This window comes from Pogona vitticeps, chromosome 3 (assembly GCF_051106095.1).
Source record: "Pogona vitticeps strain Pit_001003342236 chromosome 3, PviZW2.1, whole genome shotgun sequence".
NCBI lineage: Eukaryota > Metazoa > Chordata > Lepidosauria > Squamata > Agamidae > Pogona > Pogona vitticeps.
The window spans coordinates 143,355,558-143,372,586 of record NC_135785.1 but is presented as its reverse complement, the minus strand read 5'-3'; the positions used below and the strand labels follow the sequence as shown (position 1 = coordinate 143,372,586).

General features: G+C 42.0%; 1 protein-coding gene across 6 annotated transcripts in view; it reads left to right on the top strand.

Annotated features, from left to right (window-relative positions):
* Positions 1-17,029, top strand: part of KLF12 (KLF transcription factor 12) — a 328,938-nt gene that overhangs the window by 256,885 nt on the left and 55,024 nt on the right. For all 6 annotated transcript variants that reach the window (XM_078390763.1, XM_078390764.1, XM_078390765.1 and 3 more), the window contains one exon: positions 8,814-8,971. In XM_078390763.1, coding sequence (XP_078246889.1) covers positions 8,814-8,971 — 158 coding nt within the window. The remainder of the gene's footprint in view (positions 1-8,813; positions 8,972-17,029) is intronic.

Sequence of the window (17,029 nt, the reverse complement as noted above, 5' to 3'; positions counted from 1 at the left end):
AAATGTTTGTGGACTTCAAAGCCCATCAATCCCAACCAACATAGCCTATGATATAGGATGATGGGAGCTGCAGTCCAACAGTATTGGGAAGGCCATATTGATACCCATCCCCAGTCTGTAATATGGACCTTTAAAGAAGATTTTGAGGCTGGACAGGAGAAAGGGAGAAGCTTGTTCTTCTTTGTGGCCTCTGTGAATCACACCCTGGATGATTCGCGCCTGCGCGGAGCCTCATCGGAAGATTCTAGGCCTTCTGCAGTAGCAGTGAACACATTAGAATATGCCCCTCCCCACCTGTATAAGTACCTTGGCACCAAGCATCCCCTTTCAGTTTCTTTCAACCGCCGCGTTGAGAGCATCATATTTCTGCTTCTGTGAGTAAAAGAGAAAGAGAGCTTATCCTTGTTTCCTTCTTGTTATCAATCTTTTTTTCTTTTAAACTATTAGATCAAACTCTTTATCATCAGAGATATTTCCTTTCCCCTCGCTCGGCCCTCAGCTGCAGCACCGCCCTCCAATAATTGGGTTTTCTCCTCAATTATTTTCTCCTATTCATGGCCCCTTTGGACCCATTTAAGCACTCTGTTGTCTGTGATAATAAGAGCCCACTTTCCGATGGACACGCTAAATGCCTTTTCTGTTTGGGAGAACAAGATCAAACTTCCTCCTGTACCCATTGCAAAAATTTTAAGCGCAGAGTTCTTCGATCTTGCCTCTTAAAGCTAAAACTCTGACTTTGGGAATAATCCTTACAACCAGTTCAAATGGTCCAACCTCCCTGTAGGGCCACTTCCTAATCCAAAGCAATGGAAAAAGTCGTTATTGAATCATCAAAACAATGTCCATCGGCTACACCAACTCATTCCAATTCTCCATCTGCATTGTCTAAGACCTCAAAGACACACAAATCAAAACCCTCCATACCGAAATCATTGACTTCAAAAACAACTTCTAAACATCAGAGACCTACTGAAGCTGCTCCAGCTCCAGAGTCTGTTCCCCCTAAACAAGCAAAACACTCTAAGCCTACAGACATCCCACCACGACCACAACTCTCTGAATCAATTTCGGTTGGATCTCCGTCAGATGATGATAGACTTCTGTCTCATCAACCCTGTTCTCAGTCTCCAGAATGGGATGATAGAGTCGACCAACTAATGTCCTCTCCTCCCAGTCCACAACCTTCCATTCCTTCCAGCAATCCTTTGGTTATTCCATCGCTCAAGGAGTCCCATCCCGAATGGCTCAACACCATTCCATATTCAATGCCCTCGGATCGCTCACCGATCCCTAACCAGGACCGTCAACATCAACAATCTTGACTGCTCACTTCATCGCATGTGGTTCAAACCCATGCTCAGCACATGCATCGGGTTGCCATTTGCCCCAACCAGTGCTTTGCTCGACAAACTGCACCAACTAGTCGAGCAGGTGTTTTACCCGGTTTGATAAAACCATGTAATAGTTGGCCTACCTCTTGGGAACCATCAGTGTCGAAGCAGCCACATCACTGAGAGGTGACTATACCTGAACCTGCTCCCCACTTGGTATCGAAAAAACCTCGGACAGACGAGCAGATTTTGGCCACACGTGAGGCTTTTGCAGCCCCAGCCTCCCGATACTTTCCTACTACAATAGATGAAGGAAATCACTCTTCATGCTCGGCATCGCAAGTGTCAATTTATTCTACTGCTATGCCATCGCATCAGCAACCTTCATTTCGACGTCACAGAGATACAGGCTCTGATATTGATGATCCTCGATATTCATTCTGGTCCATGGGCACTCACTCCATTCCGTTACATCAACACAGTTCCTGTCCTCTGGTAAATCCAAGTCATCGACCCCGGCACCGTTACGACACCGAGCTCAACATCGAGGTCCATCTCTACCAATCGAGGTACGTCGACGCTCAACCACCATCTTTCAATGTTGACGATCCTCAACATCACAGATGTCCATGGACATGCCACCTCCATCTTTTCTGACTCATAACCAGCAATACTACGAGACTCAGCCTCTCGTCACCAAAGTGGATCGACAGTCCGTTGACTCCAAACGTGACCTCGATGGCTCTGACCATGGATCTCGGCCACAGACTCCATCCGTGTTACTTACCTCTCCAGAGTCGGACATTGTCAATACCAACCCGCCATTACCGGAAGAGGATTTCCAGGCCTATGCCGAACTTATGATTTGCAGAGCTAAATCCCTTGATCTGCAAGTCCACCAATCATCGACAGAACCAGCCAATCATCTGTATGATCTGATCTCTAAAAATACAACCACTCTGGTGCACATATCGATGTTACCATCTCTCCTTAGTACTTCACAGAGATCCTGGACAAAACCAGCTTCCTCCCATACCATGTCTAAGCATATCAATAACTTCTATAGAATACATGACCCAGGAGCCATTTTCCTCCAAAAACAACCAGCTCCAAATTCTATATTTGTCGAAGCTTCTCAATTGAGATCTTGACACCGACAATGTCTCATAAAACCAAATAAAGACAGCCGATGAATAGACAGCCTTCACCATGCCAGATGCTAAATTATCAAGGAGCCATGGGAGCTTACCAACGCTTCCTCTGGGACAACATGTCCACCTTTATTGAATCCCTGCCAGAGGATAAAAAGATACTATCTCAAACCTTCCAACAAGAAGGTCTCTCTGTTGCTTAACAACAGATGTTTTGTGCCCGTCACACTGTAGATGCTACAATCAAGTCCATGGCCACTTCAGTAGCCCTACACTGCTTTTCCTGGCTCAGACTGGCTGGCTTAGCCAAAGATGCTCAGGCACATATCGAAGACTTCCCCTTTGAAAGAGCAGGTCTTTTTCATGCTGAAACCGACAATTTACTAGAGAACGTATAAAAGAAACATTCAGCAGCCAGACGTTGGGGAGTTTACCGTTCCTACCAGTAACGTCCTCAGCAAAATCAATGAATATGATCCTATAACTCATACCAGAGATCCTCAACAAGATCCTCCACAACAAACAATCCATACTTCAAAAACCAAAGAGCCAAAACCCAGCAACAGCCTACCACTAGGTGGAATGACCGGAAACCCAAACACCAAGTTTGACGGTCCTCTGACCAAGATCGTCACCTACCCCACCAACCCTGCCCTCTGGAAACACTTACCTGCATGGGAATCCATCACCATAGATTCCTGGATACTCTCCATCATCAAAAACGGCTACTGCCGCCAATTCTTCAAACTTCCTCCAACAACACACTTTGTAACTCCTCCATCACAACCTCCATCACAACCCTTGCAAGAAGAAATAAAAAATTTACTTCTCAAAGATGTCATACAACCTGTCTATCTAAACAACACCAGGTTTTTCCTCCCGCTATTTCACCGTCCCCAAGAAAGACGGGGGCCTTTGCCCTATTCTAGATTTAAGATTATTAAACAACTTCATTGTCGCCACAAAATTCCACATGGTTACTCTAGAATCAGTTCTTCCCTTACTTCGAAAAAATGACTGGTTCACTGTCATAGACCCATGAGATCCTTACTTTCATATTGCAATACATCCCACACACAGAAAATCCCTTCGTTTCCAACATGGATCACAAGCATACCAATTCAAAAGACTCCCATTCAGCCTTGCAACAGCTCCAAGAGTGTTCACCAAGTGCATGGCACCAGTAGCTGCCTACCTCAGACTTCAAAACATTCTCATCTTTCCATATATCGATGACTGGCTCCTTGTAGCGCACTCCCATCGCGATGCTCGACAATACACCTGTTTCACCTTTGCCCTTCTTTGTGATCTTGGTCTGACTATCAACAAACAAAAATCAACATTAAAACCTACAAGGACTATATATTACATAGGCACGCTCATAGACTCCACACGAGCTCGCGCATTCCTCCCTGCAGAAAAGAGACAAAATCTCTTCACCTTACTTCACAGCTTCACTCCACATGCCTTGATACCTGCCTTAATAGTGCAACGAGTTCTAGGCACCATGATCTCTATGACGTCAGTTGTACAACATATGCATCTCAAAATGAGATCTCTCCAATCGTGGTTTCTGGCCCTATTCGATCCACTAACAGACTCTCCCCACACTCTCCTAAGAGTCACTCCAGAATTGGCCTCTCAACTTCAGTAGTGGCATTCCCATACCAACCTTTCTATCAGGCGACCGTTCCAACAACCTCGCCCACGAATACAAGTCACTACTGACGCCAGTCGCTCCAGCTGGGGGGCTCATTGCAAATCCCTCACAGTCCACACCAAATGGTCTTATTAATGCTCCACATAAACAAAGCTACTAGCCGTCATAAAGGCCTGCAAGGCCTTCCGAAACCTTCTTGTAGGAAAAATGGTACAGATCACCAACAACAACACCATGGCGATGTACTACATCTTGAAACAAGGCAGCACCGACTCCCCAGTTCTCCTCTACCTAGCAGTCGACCTCTGGGAGTGGTGTCTACAACATCACATCTGTCTCACAGCCTTACACATCGCTCGTCAAGACAACGACCTAGCAGACTCACTCAGCCAATTGTCCTTCCTTCATTTTTTTCTGTCACCTTCTTCAAACCAAGAAAAAAATACTCCATACGTTGGATGTCAGAAGAGCTCTTGCTTTTTATCTCCAATGTACCCAACCTTTTAGACAGTCATCTCATCTTTTCATAAGCCAGCAACTACCTATTAAAGTCCATCAGGTGACTTCCCAATCTATCTCCAGATGGGTCACCTCTACCATTCATTTGGCTTATCAACTTGCTCGACAACCAGCCCCTAGAGTGGTTCGCCCTCACTCTACCAGGACAGTGGTAGCTTCTACAGCTTTTCTCCGCAGCGTACCTCTTCTGGATGTCTGCACCTCTGCCACTTGGGCACAGCCACCCACATTTATCCATCATTATAGACTCGACCTCTGGCAAAAGTCTGATGCGACATTTGGACATGTTGTTCTAGCCTCTACCTTGGCATGACACCCTGCCTCCAGGTAAGACAGCTTATTAGTCATCCAGGATGTGATTCATAGAGGCTATAAAGAAGAATGACAGATTACCCACCTGTAATTGTTGTTCTTCAAGTAGACCTCTGTGATTCACACATCCCGCATGTCCTCCCCTCTGTCACACCATTGTTTGCTTACTATTAAGTGGCGGTTGACACAGCTGAAAGGGGATGCTTGGTGCCAAGGTACTTATATTGGTGGGGAGGGGCATATTCTAATATGTTCATTGCTACCGCAGAAACTCTAGAATCTCCCAATAAGGCTCCACGCAAGCGTGAATCTCCCAGGGTGTGAATCACAGAGGTCCACTCGAAGAACTACAATTACAGGTGGGTAACCTGTCATTTTATATCATCCTCAGCATGCCCAAACATTCTCATAGAGTAACCACCAAATCTTCCATATGCTCCTTCCAGAGGGTCTTCTGGCAAATAGCCAGTCTCCATCCTATTTTACCAGTGGTTGGTGCTGGCCACTAAGCCTCTGGCACACACCATCAAGTGATTTCTTCCCCCTCTTCCACAAAGCAGAATAAAGTCACTGGTAAGATTTTCTTCCTCTTTTTTGGCTGACTTTCCTTTATTGTAGCCCAGCATGTACACATTTTCAATTTTTCCAGTGTGGACTTAAGGTGATGGGAAATGGGTCATATATTAACTTTGGTATACATTAAAGATACCTGGCCAGCCAAGAACAGAAATGTTTCACTATACTGAGGATTAAATTTATAAACAAGTCCAAAGGATCTTCTTTGTCTGTCTGCTTGTTTGTTTCCCTAACAAAAGCAACCGGGGGTGGGTGGGGTGACTGAGACACATTCCAGTTAAGCTCTTCTGCATCCCTGTAGGAGTTAGGTTGTGTACTTCACACATGCTTTTAAAACCCATCAAGCACATTGAGCCCTACTTTTGTGTACATATGTATACTAGGGTTTTACTGGAGAGCATTTAGTTTTGGCTGGACCATGTTCTCCCCTTCAAAAGCATGACCACAATGAACATATGAATCCAGACCTTTATGGAAGAAGCAAGGAATATGACCCAGAGAGTGCAAACAATATCCATATGTGGCAGTACTTTGAAAGATAAGGCCTTTCTGGTCTGTGTTAGTGATGACCGTAGAGGAAATTACCGGAGATTATTTGCTACTTCATCTTCCAGATGTGCTATTAAGCTATCTAAAGTGAAAGTTAAAAGCCAAGGACATGGAGGTTATCTTAAATATGTTCGCTTTTTCACAGATATAAATCATGGCTTCTAAATGGAGAGCAACCCCCAAGGTTAACAACTGGTTAAGCCATGCAAGGAATGGATGAATTGATCAAACTGACACTTCAGATAAGAATAAAGCTGAAATTCTTGGGAGATGGCATGGCTTAGGCTGAGAGCAGTAGCCTTGTCTCCTCCTTTTCTTCTTTCCCTAGTTCCTAGGAAATGAAAACATGTGAGATCATTGTATTAGGAGCTTCTTAGCCTCTACAAGTAGCAGTCAGTGAGATGGCATAGCAGCAGGGTACCTCTTAGTGAACCCACAGTATATGTATTTTTTTTTTATTTAGAAGGATTTAATTGGTAAAAGAAGAAGAAGAGGTGACAAGGTGACTATTTTCAGTAAAAACTGAGAACTGTTTTCCATAAGAACCTTTTTCATGCATTATATCAGTGCTTTCATCATGGCTGGCTCTACCATTAGGCAGAGTGAGACCATTTTCTCCAGCAGTAGCTTTTGGATTACATGAAACAGCAACCACTTGTTAGCTGTTTGATTTGTTGTTGAATTTTTTTATGTAGAGGAATGGAGAAAGGTGCTTGGGGGATGTTTTATTTCACATTCCAAAATTATTTGACTGGCTTTGGCTATTATGCTTATTAATCAATAGATGAGTGTACGGAACTGTTTGCTGTTCTCTCTAAGGTAACAAAATGTCTTAGACTGCCCCTGCACGTAATGCAGTGGTCCCCAACCTTGGGCCTCCAAATGTTCTTGGACTTCAACTCCCAGAAATCCTGGCCAGCAGAAATGGTGGTGAAGGCTTCTGGGAATTGTAGTCCAAGAACATCTGGAGGCCCAAGGTTGAGGACCACTGACGTAATGGATGGAGAAGAGGAGGCATACCTTTCGATATGTTGAGTGGGTCCTCAGCAGAGGGGATCCTGTATATGTGGGCTTGCATCTAGAGCTTCTAATCCTTTGTGGTTGTCATTTTCAGTGGATGTTGGGGCTCAGCAACATTGAGAGGTGACCAATAGAATCCTGATCCCCTTTGTTCACATTTTGTCTTTAGACTATTGTATGTAGAAACAGTAGATGTGCAGGCATCTCATTAATGGAGCAGGAGCAATATTTTTGAAATATTGGGGGTGATGAAGCTTCTAATTTATGTTGAACAAAATCGTTTCAGCTTAATCTTAACAGAAATATGAAATTGACACAGAATTAAAGAGACACTACTTTCTGTTACAGTTTTTTTCACTTAGATTTTATATCATACACATTTTCATTCTCAAAATGTGATATCTCCATGAATGATAAAAATAAATGGCAAAAATCATTTTTACACCCATCTTCCTTATAATGATGATGATGATGATGATGATGATGATGATGATGATGATGATGATGATGATGATGAAGTATTGTTAAGTCAGTTCCAACTTTTGACAGTCATTGCTAGGATTTCTGATAAATGACATATTTAGAATACTGTGACCTAAATAATTCCTCTGTTTTTGAACTGGGAACTTTTAGTCTCTTTTACTAAAGGTCTCTCCTGATTTTAAAATGCAACACTGCTTTCTTTAGGAACAGGTTCATGTACAGGCTTAATAATTTTTTGATTATTTCTCCAGAGCAAGCCTGCACAACCTGTGATCCTAAGTTCACCAACCTATATGTTGTGACTGGCTTCATACTTAACATCCCCATAACTAATTTTCTGGTCCTGAGTAGGTAGCAAAAGGAGGAAGTATATCAGTCCCCTAGTGCATCATGTGCTTGTTTTTGTGGTTGTTGACCTTCCTCCCCTCACCAAAATCTTTTAGCCAAAAAGGGAAAATTGCACTGCTGGAGTCTTCTGTTCACACAAATTCAAATTCAAATAATTCATTGTCATCATAAGTCTATACATAGTATATACATACAATGAAATTCAAGCAAGCGAGTTGTGCAGCCATACTTTATTGAAAAAATGGTGATTTAAATTGTGTTTTTAACTGTGAACTTCCAGTCACTTCCAGTGTGGGGAAAATGTTGAAAAATATTTTTGAGGGAGTAAGCCTGTCCTGATGGGGACAGAATTTTTCCTTGGACCTGCCAAAGTTGACCATGCCTCCCTAGCAGGCCCCTGTAGATCATCATCCTCTTAGAACTGCAGAGCTAGAAGGGACCATATAAATCATCGAGTCCACCCCCTACCAAGGAGGCACAGTGGGGAATTGAACACTCAGCCTCTGGTTCCACAGCCAGATACTTAAACCACTGTTCACTGCACTAAGTTTGGTATCATGGGTAACATGTTGTGCAGATCTGTTCTGAACTGAGGGGTTACTAGCCACAAAAAGGGGAGGAAATATCTTATCTCATTGAACATGATAAAACAGAGATACAGTTTTTAAACAGGTATAAAGAAAAAGATATGTTTTAAAAGGAGCCGTTTAGTGCAGGGCCCATTTATTTCTCTGTGATCTTCAGAGAAATAGATAAGGAAGTAGGTAAGTTACCTTCTGTCTCTTGCCATGAATATATATGTGTCTTCCTCCTATGGCCTAGAGCACAGATATTCTAACGTTCTGCTTTCCTTCTGATCCACAGTTCCATTTCTCCATTTAGTATTGAGAGCACAAGACGCCAGAGAAGGTCTGAATCACCTGACTCTAGAAAGCGCCGGATCCATAGATGTGACTTTGAAGGATGTAACAAGGTATACACAAAAAGCTCCCACCTGAAGGCTCACCGTAGGACGCACACAGGTGAGTGCACAGTTGAAACTGTATCTTGCATGGGAGTAGCAGTGACATCCCTCGATAGACGAAGAATATTTAAAATTATAAAAATGCAGTTAGCTTAAATAAGCATGAACAACCTGTAATAAACACTGATTATCTAGCCATGTGGCCTCTGACACCAGATACAGTACCAGGCTTTTACAGAGTATATTACCATCCAGACCACCCTGGGGTCCTAGATATTCCTGTCATATGGGAATCCCTTTGGTGTCCCCATTCTTTCTTTTTGGAAGTACAGATACTGGCAAATGACAAAATAGATGGGTGTATTTTGCTTGGTTTGAGCACTCCTACTTCAGTGCTGCTGTCATTGCTTCATGCTGTAATACAGGGGTATGATTCAGTGAAATATATCTGTTTAGATGAGTTCTAATTGAGTTCTGCTCATCCCTAAGGGAAAGCATGTTGACACCGAGTGAATGTTCTATACCTTACCTGTCTGCCTTGACATGGATAACTGAAAGGAACAACCTGCTGGCAACAGGGATAAAAGTGCTGTCTGGGTTGGCATTCCTTCCAGGAAGGCAATAGAAACATACATATACTCCAAAGCAGGAATATGACATATCAACACATTAGATGCCTCTACATATTATTCACATGAATGGAGTCCATTCCTTGACACAGAAGTAGGGACATGATTTTTGGTCTATCCGTCATATTTCACAACTCCTTAGCCCTGTCGCTTGACAGCCAATCTCAAAAGTGCAGAGGTTGGCAGAAAAGCTAGTGGTATGGCCTGTGTTCTTTCAATACAGAATTCTTCCAAGTAGCTAATGGAGTTCGTATGTGACATCCTATTGTGCAAATGAGTTCTTCATAAATATGTCTCATCCTGCTACTGACGTTTGTTCCAAATACCTCTTTTTTTAACGTCTTGTCTGTCTCACCCCACTCCAGTTCTTTAAAGCCAATGGGTTTTGAGCCCCTTTGCATTCTCTCAAGGAGTGCTTTCGCTGTCCATTTGCATCCTGAGAAAAACTCTATGTTTGTCTCTTAGTCCATGTACACCCCACTGAAGTCTACTGGGCTTCAGTATAGCCATATCTAAACTGAGACTGAGCCCACAAAAACACCCAATGTTCCCACATGGTTTTACATTCCAAAGGAAAATCGGCAGGTGGAAGGGGAAGGGATCATTCAAGGATGTTTGTCCATTATCACACATCTTCTTACTGACAAACCCCTGATAGTTCCTAAGGAACCCCAAGATTATAACAGTTCAGGAGCAAAGGCTCATTCATGATTTTTCACAGTTGTCTTCTGCATGCTGGAGACTGGACGGTGTGACTGCTGCAACTACTGCAACTCATAATGCCTCCAAAGAAGCATAAGGTTGTGTGGTGTATAATAAATGAATCTCCAGAGGGTGTTTGCATGGTATAGTAATACACAGGTGTGGCATACTTCACAGGGAACCTTTGCCCTCATTGAATCTGGAGAGCTCACCAAAAAAATTGCTCTCACAGACGTAATGGGACGTGTGCATTGATTTTATATAATTATCTGCATTTTAGCATTTTATTCATGGCCTGCAACACTTAGCCCAATTAACTTCAAATAAGCTGTTCTGCTAAAATCAATGGGAATTAGTTTTGAATAAATGCCTGAGGGTGTCAGGGGCTTCTGTCAAAGCAATTGTTGAGCAACACTTGGGTTGGTTCTGTTTTAGAATGAAGATAGAACATTGACAATATGGAACCCACATTATATGTGCGTGTATAACTATGTGCTTTGTTATCACTGTTTTATAATAGAGTAGATGTAAGAATGAATCAAATAAATTCTCACATAAAGCCAGTCTGCACATGCTTCTCATCCACAAAACCAAAAATTTCCTAGTGGGGAGAATAGCTGTGGAATAATGATGGAGCACATGTCCAATCCTTGGCACCTCCAGGTAGAGCTGAGATAGCTTTCTGTTTGGAAATAATTTCTAAAAATTGCCTACAAGTCCCTGTAAATGAAGCGTCAGGAACTGTTGTCCTTCCCATTATCTAGTGTTTGAACTCCAGTAATTGCTATCATTGACCATGTTGATTGAGAATGGTGGGATTTCATGCCTGAAATATTTGGAGTCTATTCACAATGCTGAGGAAAAATCTGTCCATTTGTATAGTGCTACCTCCTATGTTTCCATATATTCTGGTTAGCTGTCACCTTGACAACTCTGCTGTTTTTGCCATCCAGGAAATGTTGTGAGACCCTGGTGGATCCCTGTCAATAATCATAAAAGGCTGAATTGAATTGAGTTTGAAGGGTCAAATGCTCTGTTGTGAAGCCCTGATACAGTATCCACATTTCATAAAGTGAAATGTTTTCACTGGTATTTTGACAGGGTGAGCATTTTGCGAAGTTCAAATAGACTCTCATAAATGTTGTGTTTGTGGCAGGCATATGGCGTGATCTCATCTTGTATTTGTATCAGGCTATGAATACAGCCTTTTTTAAATCTAAAGTGAAGTGAGTGAATTATTGATGTATGGCCCAGGGTAATTAGTGAATGATACCACCTAGGTATAAATGAATTATGACAGCCCTTCATGAAGAATGAACCAGCTTAGATTAGAGAAAACAGAAACATGCATTACATAATTTTACCTTTTGTGGTTGAACCATCGGGCCTTCTTGAAAAATGTATAACAGAGCATGAAGGCCATGTGTTGAGGGTTAGAGGCCCTGGGTACAAATTACTCTGTCTTACCATAGGAGGATCACTCTTCTCCCCAATACCAATCCAGAGGGAAGAATGGCTGTAGGTCAGTGGCAGACCGCATCTCACGTTCAGTCACTGGCATCTCCAGGTAGACTCCAGGAAGATTTGGGATAGACATTTGTCTAGAAACCATGAAGAGATGTAATGAGTTATTGTAGACTGGCATGGGGAGCTTTGGGGCATCCAAAGCTACTGCATAATTCATGAGGAACATGATGCATTCCCTCTTCTCCCCACACCCTGTTAATGTAGACCTCCTAAAATTACACATTGTTGGGTGAGATAGAAGAATAAACACCTTCTGAAGATTTTTCTTCTTTAAAGGAGTGCCTGGGCCTAGGTCTCACAGAGCTGGCAAGCCTATATGTGGACTGTTTCTATGAGAATGCTGTTGGAATGGGCTGGACCACCTCACCGAGCTAGTAATTATTAAACACTGTCTAGTTAATTTCAATTTACTGTCACCCTTTTCATGGTGTGTGTGTGTGTGTGTGCGTGCGTGCGTGTCTGTGCATGCTTGCACGCAAGCGTGTGCGTGTGCATGTGTGTATGTGTGTGTGTGTACACAGAGTACTTAGGAGTGGTTTGTTATTCCCTTTATCTGAGGGGATTTTGTAGCTCATTCAAGTCCACATAAGCTGGCTCTTCTCCTGGGACGCATAGTGGAGACTCAGACTCCCAGTCTCTGGCTCTGCTGTCAGATATCTAACTCCTTGAGCTGCAATACAACTTAATAAAAGTTAATAATAGTTGCAATACAGCTGCAATACAAGTTAATAATAGTTTTCAGAGGAGTAAACCATGTTAGTCTGTTTCAGCAACATATGTGGCTGAAGAAATGGATTGTAATCCATGAAAGCTCATGGTAAAGTAAATATATTAATCTTAAAGGTGGCTCAAGGCAGAATATTCAGTTATGGTGGTAGGTCAGAGATGCTTTGGAAAAAACGAAAGTATCTACAACCATGGAGATACTTTGGCTGATTACTGCTGCCTATCAATGACGTTTTAGCATTCAGTACAGCCCAGGAGTTTCCCTGTATGAACATTAAAAATCCACTAGAGGGCAAACTCTAATAGCAAACTAAATTTCAAAATAGGAAATACAACCCCAGCAGAAATTAGGAATTTTGAGTCACAAATGCACAATTATATATTCCAGTTCTCCCTGCCCCCACTTCTGCTATCCTCCACAGCCATGCAAAATGCTCTGAAACATTACTTGAAATATAAATTATGAAGAAACTATGGTGTTTCCATTTCAAAGTGAGAAACAGTTATCAGTGGAGAGAACTGTAGAATAATCATGCACAAAATATGTTACCCAGTGATCTTGCCTACCACCTCACCTGTCTGCTTTATTCTACTTGACAGGGGCAATTCTAAGGTGATGGTGGTGATTTACACACACACCTCAAATTGAGTTTCCATGTCTGAGCAAGAATTCAAACCTGGTTCTCCTAAGTCATAGTCTGTCACTTCGTCCGCTACACCACACTGGCTCAACTAGTGTGTGGGATTTACTACACATGTTATCTGTAACTAATGTAAAATCTAGCCATGTACAAAAGGAGACAGTTTGACAAGGACTACAAAATACAGACGGATCACAAAGATTGCCTCTTTAGGCTTTACTATCCACAATCTTTTTTCTGTTCCTCATGGTCATACATAATTTTTCAGTCAGTTGTGTCCCTTTACAGGAGAAAAATTAACAGGCTGCCTGCCTGACCTTCCCAGCTTGTTTACCTGGAGAGAGTTATTTTTCACCCTAGGAGACTAGGCTTATGTCTTTGAAATATGCCGCACAGCCTGACGGCTGGGCTACAAGTTCAAAAGTTGTGCTAAATTAGGATATAGAAGTAAATATAATCTTGCGCAATTTAAATATGACACATTTAGATTGTCACAGGTTAATCCCAGATTTAAAATACGCTGTTGGAAGAATGACTCTGCTTAATCCTGCACTGCTTTTTTCCTAGTTTCCTGTTTATTTAGTGTGTTTAGTGTACATAGCAAATTTCAACAGAATATTTGCAAAAGACATGTCATCCATCTGGAGAACCTGGGAACCACAACAGCCTTGTGACAAAAAAGTGATGATGATGATGATGATGATGATGATGATGATGATGATGATGATGATGATGATGATGACGATGACGATGATGATGATGGTGGTGGTGGTGGGGTTAGCCTTCTCATTTTTAATTCAAGGTAGTTGCATTCCACATATCCTCCCATAAACATCCAAGGTTAAAAAATAAAAGATTTCTATGTACTAGGGCTTTTCAAATCTGTGTTATTCTGGACCCTGATTAAGTAAGAAAAATATGCTTTGACCCTTCCTGAGCAATGAAATGATTCAGCTGTAAAAGTCACAGCGGCCTAATTCAGATATAACAATCTTGGTTTGATGCACCATGAGAATGAGTGTTGGTGTATCAGTGCATGCCTCCTCTCTTTTTTTGTGTGCCTTAACACATCAGGATGTTTTAAACTGCAGATTCCTATTACATTCAAATCAGGAAACTGGTTTAAGCTCTAATTACAAAGCTAAACATCAAGCCATAGTTTGATCCTGTAGTCTGAAGCCATGGTTCTTCTGTTCAGGTATAATAGGAAACTGGGCTGCATCAAATCCCTGAAATATTGAAATCACGAAGAAGAAGGTGAAAGGGAACATTCATAATATTAATAAAACTGAATTTGTAAATTGATCAAACTAAGGAGTAACTTCAGTTGTAATTCCTAATTAGAATCAATTGGGCTTACACAAGTGCTATCTTAACCAGTTCTATTCATTCAGTGGGTCTAGCTTAGTTGAGATCAACAACCGTTTTTCGCCTCAATGCTGTCACATTTGAACTAGCCCACCAGGCCTGGCAGCAGACAGTATGGAGGGAAAACATGAAGAGCTGAGGCTATTTGTAGGTTTTAGAGTTGTTGTTCGCCAAATAGTTTGGACTAACCCCCAGATGCTCTGACCAGCATGGCCAGTTTTCAGTTGTCATCCAAAATGGTCAGAGGGCCAAAGATTGAGAACAGTGGTTCTTAGAGGCATTACTTGCAAAATGGCCAAAACGACAAAAAAAAAAAAAAAGCATTGGAAGCAAGCCCAGGGATGCTCAAAAGGCACACAAGCTAAACTGAGGCATAGCAACTAATTACCCTTCCTTTGTTAAGAGTATTGCACTGCTTAAAACTCTTCTTTTGTAAATAGAATTCTCAAGGCGCTCTGAAGGAGCTCACTCAGACATTTTACGGCCTGAAAGTGTGCTTTCAAACTAGACTCCTGTTAGCCAAGTAGCATCTAGCAATGGCATAGTACAATTTAAATGTGTACAGCACTTCATGTATGCTATTACAATAATCTTGTAACCGCCATGCAAAATGGGGCCTAACACTGTTATCTGCACACTCTGGGCAACAGAGGCAGAAAGAATTGGGTCGCTTGCTGAGTTTTGTGGTTGAGCATCAATTTGAGTCAGACATTTAACAGTTTGTAGCAGTGCTGGGAGGTCACGTATTATTGCATAGTGTGTTTTTTAGACTACACGTCATGGAATCCCCAGTGCTTTTTGTCTGGGATAGCTCAGTGTTATCAGCTTGCTAATAGTTCATGTCGATAGTTGCCGTGCAGCATCAGTGCCAGAAAGAATTAGTTGTGTCTTTTTATAAAACAGCAACACATAGTTTTGGTGTGCTTCAGTACTGTATATGTGGGGGGGGGAGGATTTGATCATCTTCATTAAGTCATTTTCTTAGTGGTGGGCATGAAAGTCATCTTCATTTTCTTAAGAGACAGTAAAACATCAAGTGCTAACCTTTGGGATTCTTGACCTTGGGGGCATTGCTAAACATTTGAGAAATTTAATCCCTCACCGGTGTGATTGCGGAGGGTATGCTGTGGTCCAAGGTGTTTCCTTTTTAATAATAAATCGGAGGCACCTGCAGAGGAGAGAGTGGCAAAGGCGTGTGTCATTTTGTTTAGTCTGAGCCTGTTCAAACTCCACATTCCTCAGAGTCCACTGTTGTTCCAGATATTATTTGAAGAAGAAATGGCACCTGTCATTAGCCTTTGTTTGGATTTTCTTTCTTTGGGTGGCTGGAAACACGGGTAAGACCCACAAAGAGAGACACGAGAAATAAGTTCTGCTTGTTCTGCGACCTTTAAGCACTATTCAGGGCCTTTTGTTTTCTTAGGAATGGTTCAATACTGTTTGTCTATTCTACCTTATAGAAATTTCCTTGCCTAGTAATCCCTTCGCTTGACAGAATGGAGACGAGTCATTCTCTCTACCTAATCCTTTAAGGGTTGGTCTTCATTCTGTAGACTTTCGGGCATCCTTTATGGCAAATGCAACAGATTCTTTGAGGCCACCGGTGACAGAACTTTGTCCCACGACAACCTTGCCAGGTTGAAAGATTACATCATCAGGGCTGAGTACTTACTTCTTTGAGGTGAAAAGAAGTATACAGCTAACCATTTTGGCCATTCCTTTGTATAAAATTGAGCCGAACAGATTCCTGTGTATGTGTGCCTATCTGCCCTGAGACAGAGTGAGGCAGGTGACTCATTCAGGTGGCATACCTGAGTCTCTTCTGAAGGGCAGCATCTCCCTCATTGATTTCATCTTTGTTAAAACCAGAGAAAAAGTGCCACTAAAATTTTCTGCTTTCAGTGCCAAAATGACTTGGTCTGGCTCTGTCGGAGGTATGGATAAGTGGATTGCTCTTTTGTAGCCTGTTCAAGCAGGCAACAAACTACTAGCTTCAGTGCTGGATTTGAGAGGAAAGGGCAACAACTGCTATTCAGTAGCTGGTGGTAGGAGGCCTGTGTACATCCCTTTTTTAGTAAATAAACCATATTGTGGAAATAAAGTATCTCAAAACCATTGGCCCAATTTTTTCATTAACATTTGGACGCAAATTATATTGCTAACTGTGCAAATATGATCGTAAAGATGTGATCCTAAAGTGTACATGAATGTACATACACAAACGTTGAAAATTATGTCTCTACACTGTAGGTCTGACATGGTGCCCAGTTAGAAAGATTCCCACATTGTTACTCCCAGAACAGTGTGTTAGAAGAAAAGCCATCCACCAGTTTCTTGGTCTCTGGGTTGTTATGAAAAGATTTGCAGCAGTGACCATTGACTTTCTATAATAGTGAATGTGTGTGTTATGTCTGTGTGTGTGGCACACGGGAATACTGATGATTTCAGTATGTTCAAAGAATAAGATTTCCTTAAAGTTCAGATTATTGCTTAATATTTTGTCTTCTAGCACTTCAGCCCACA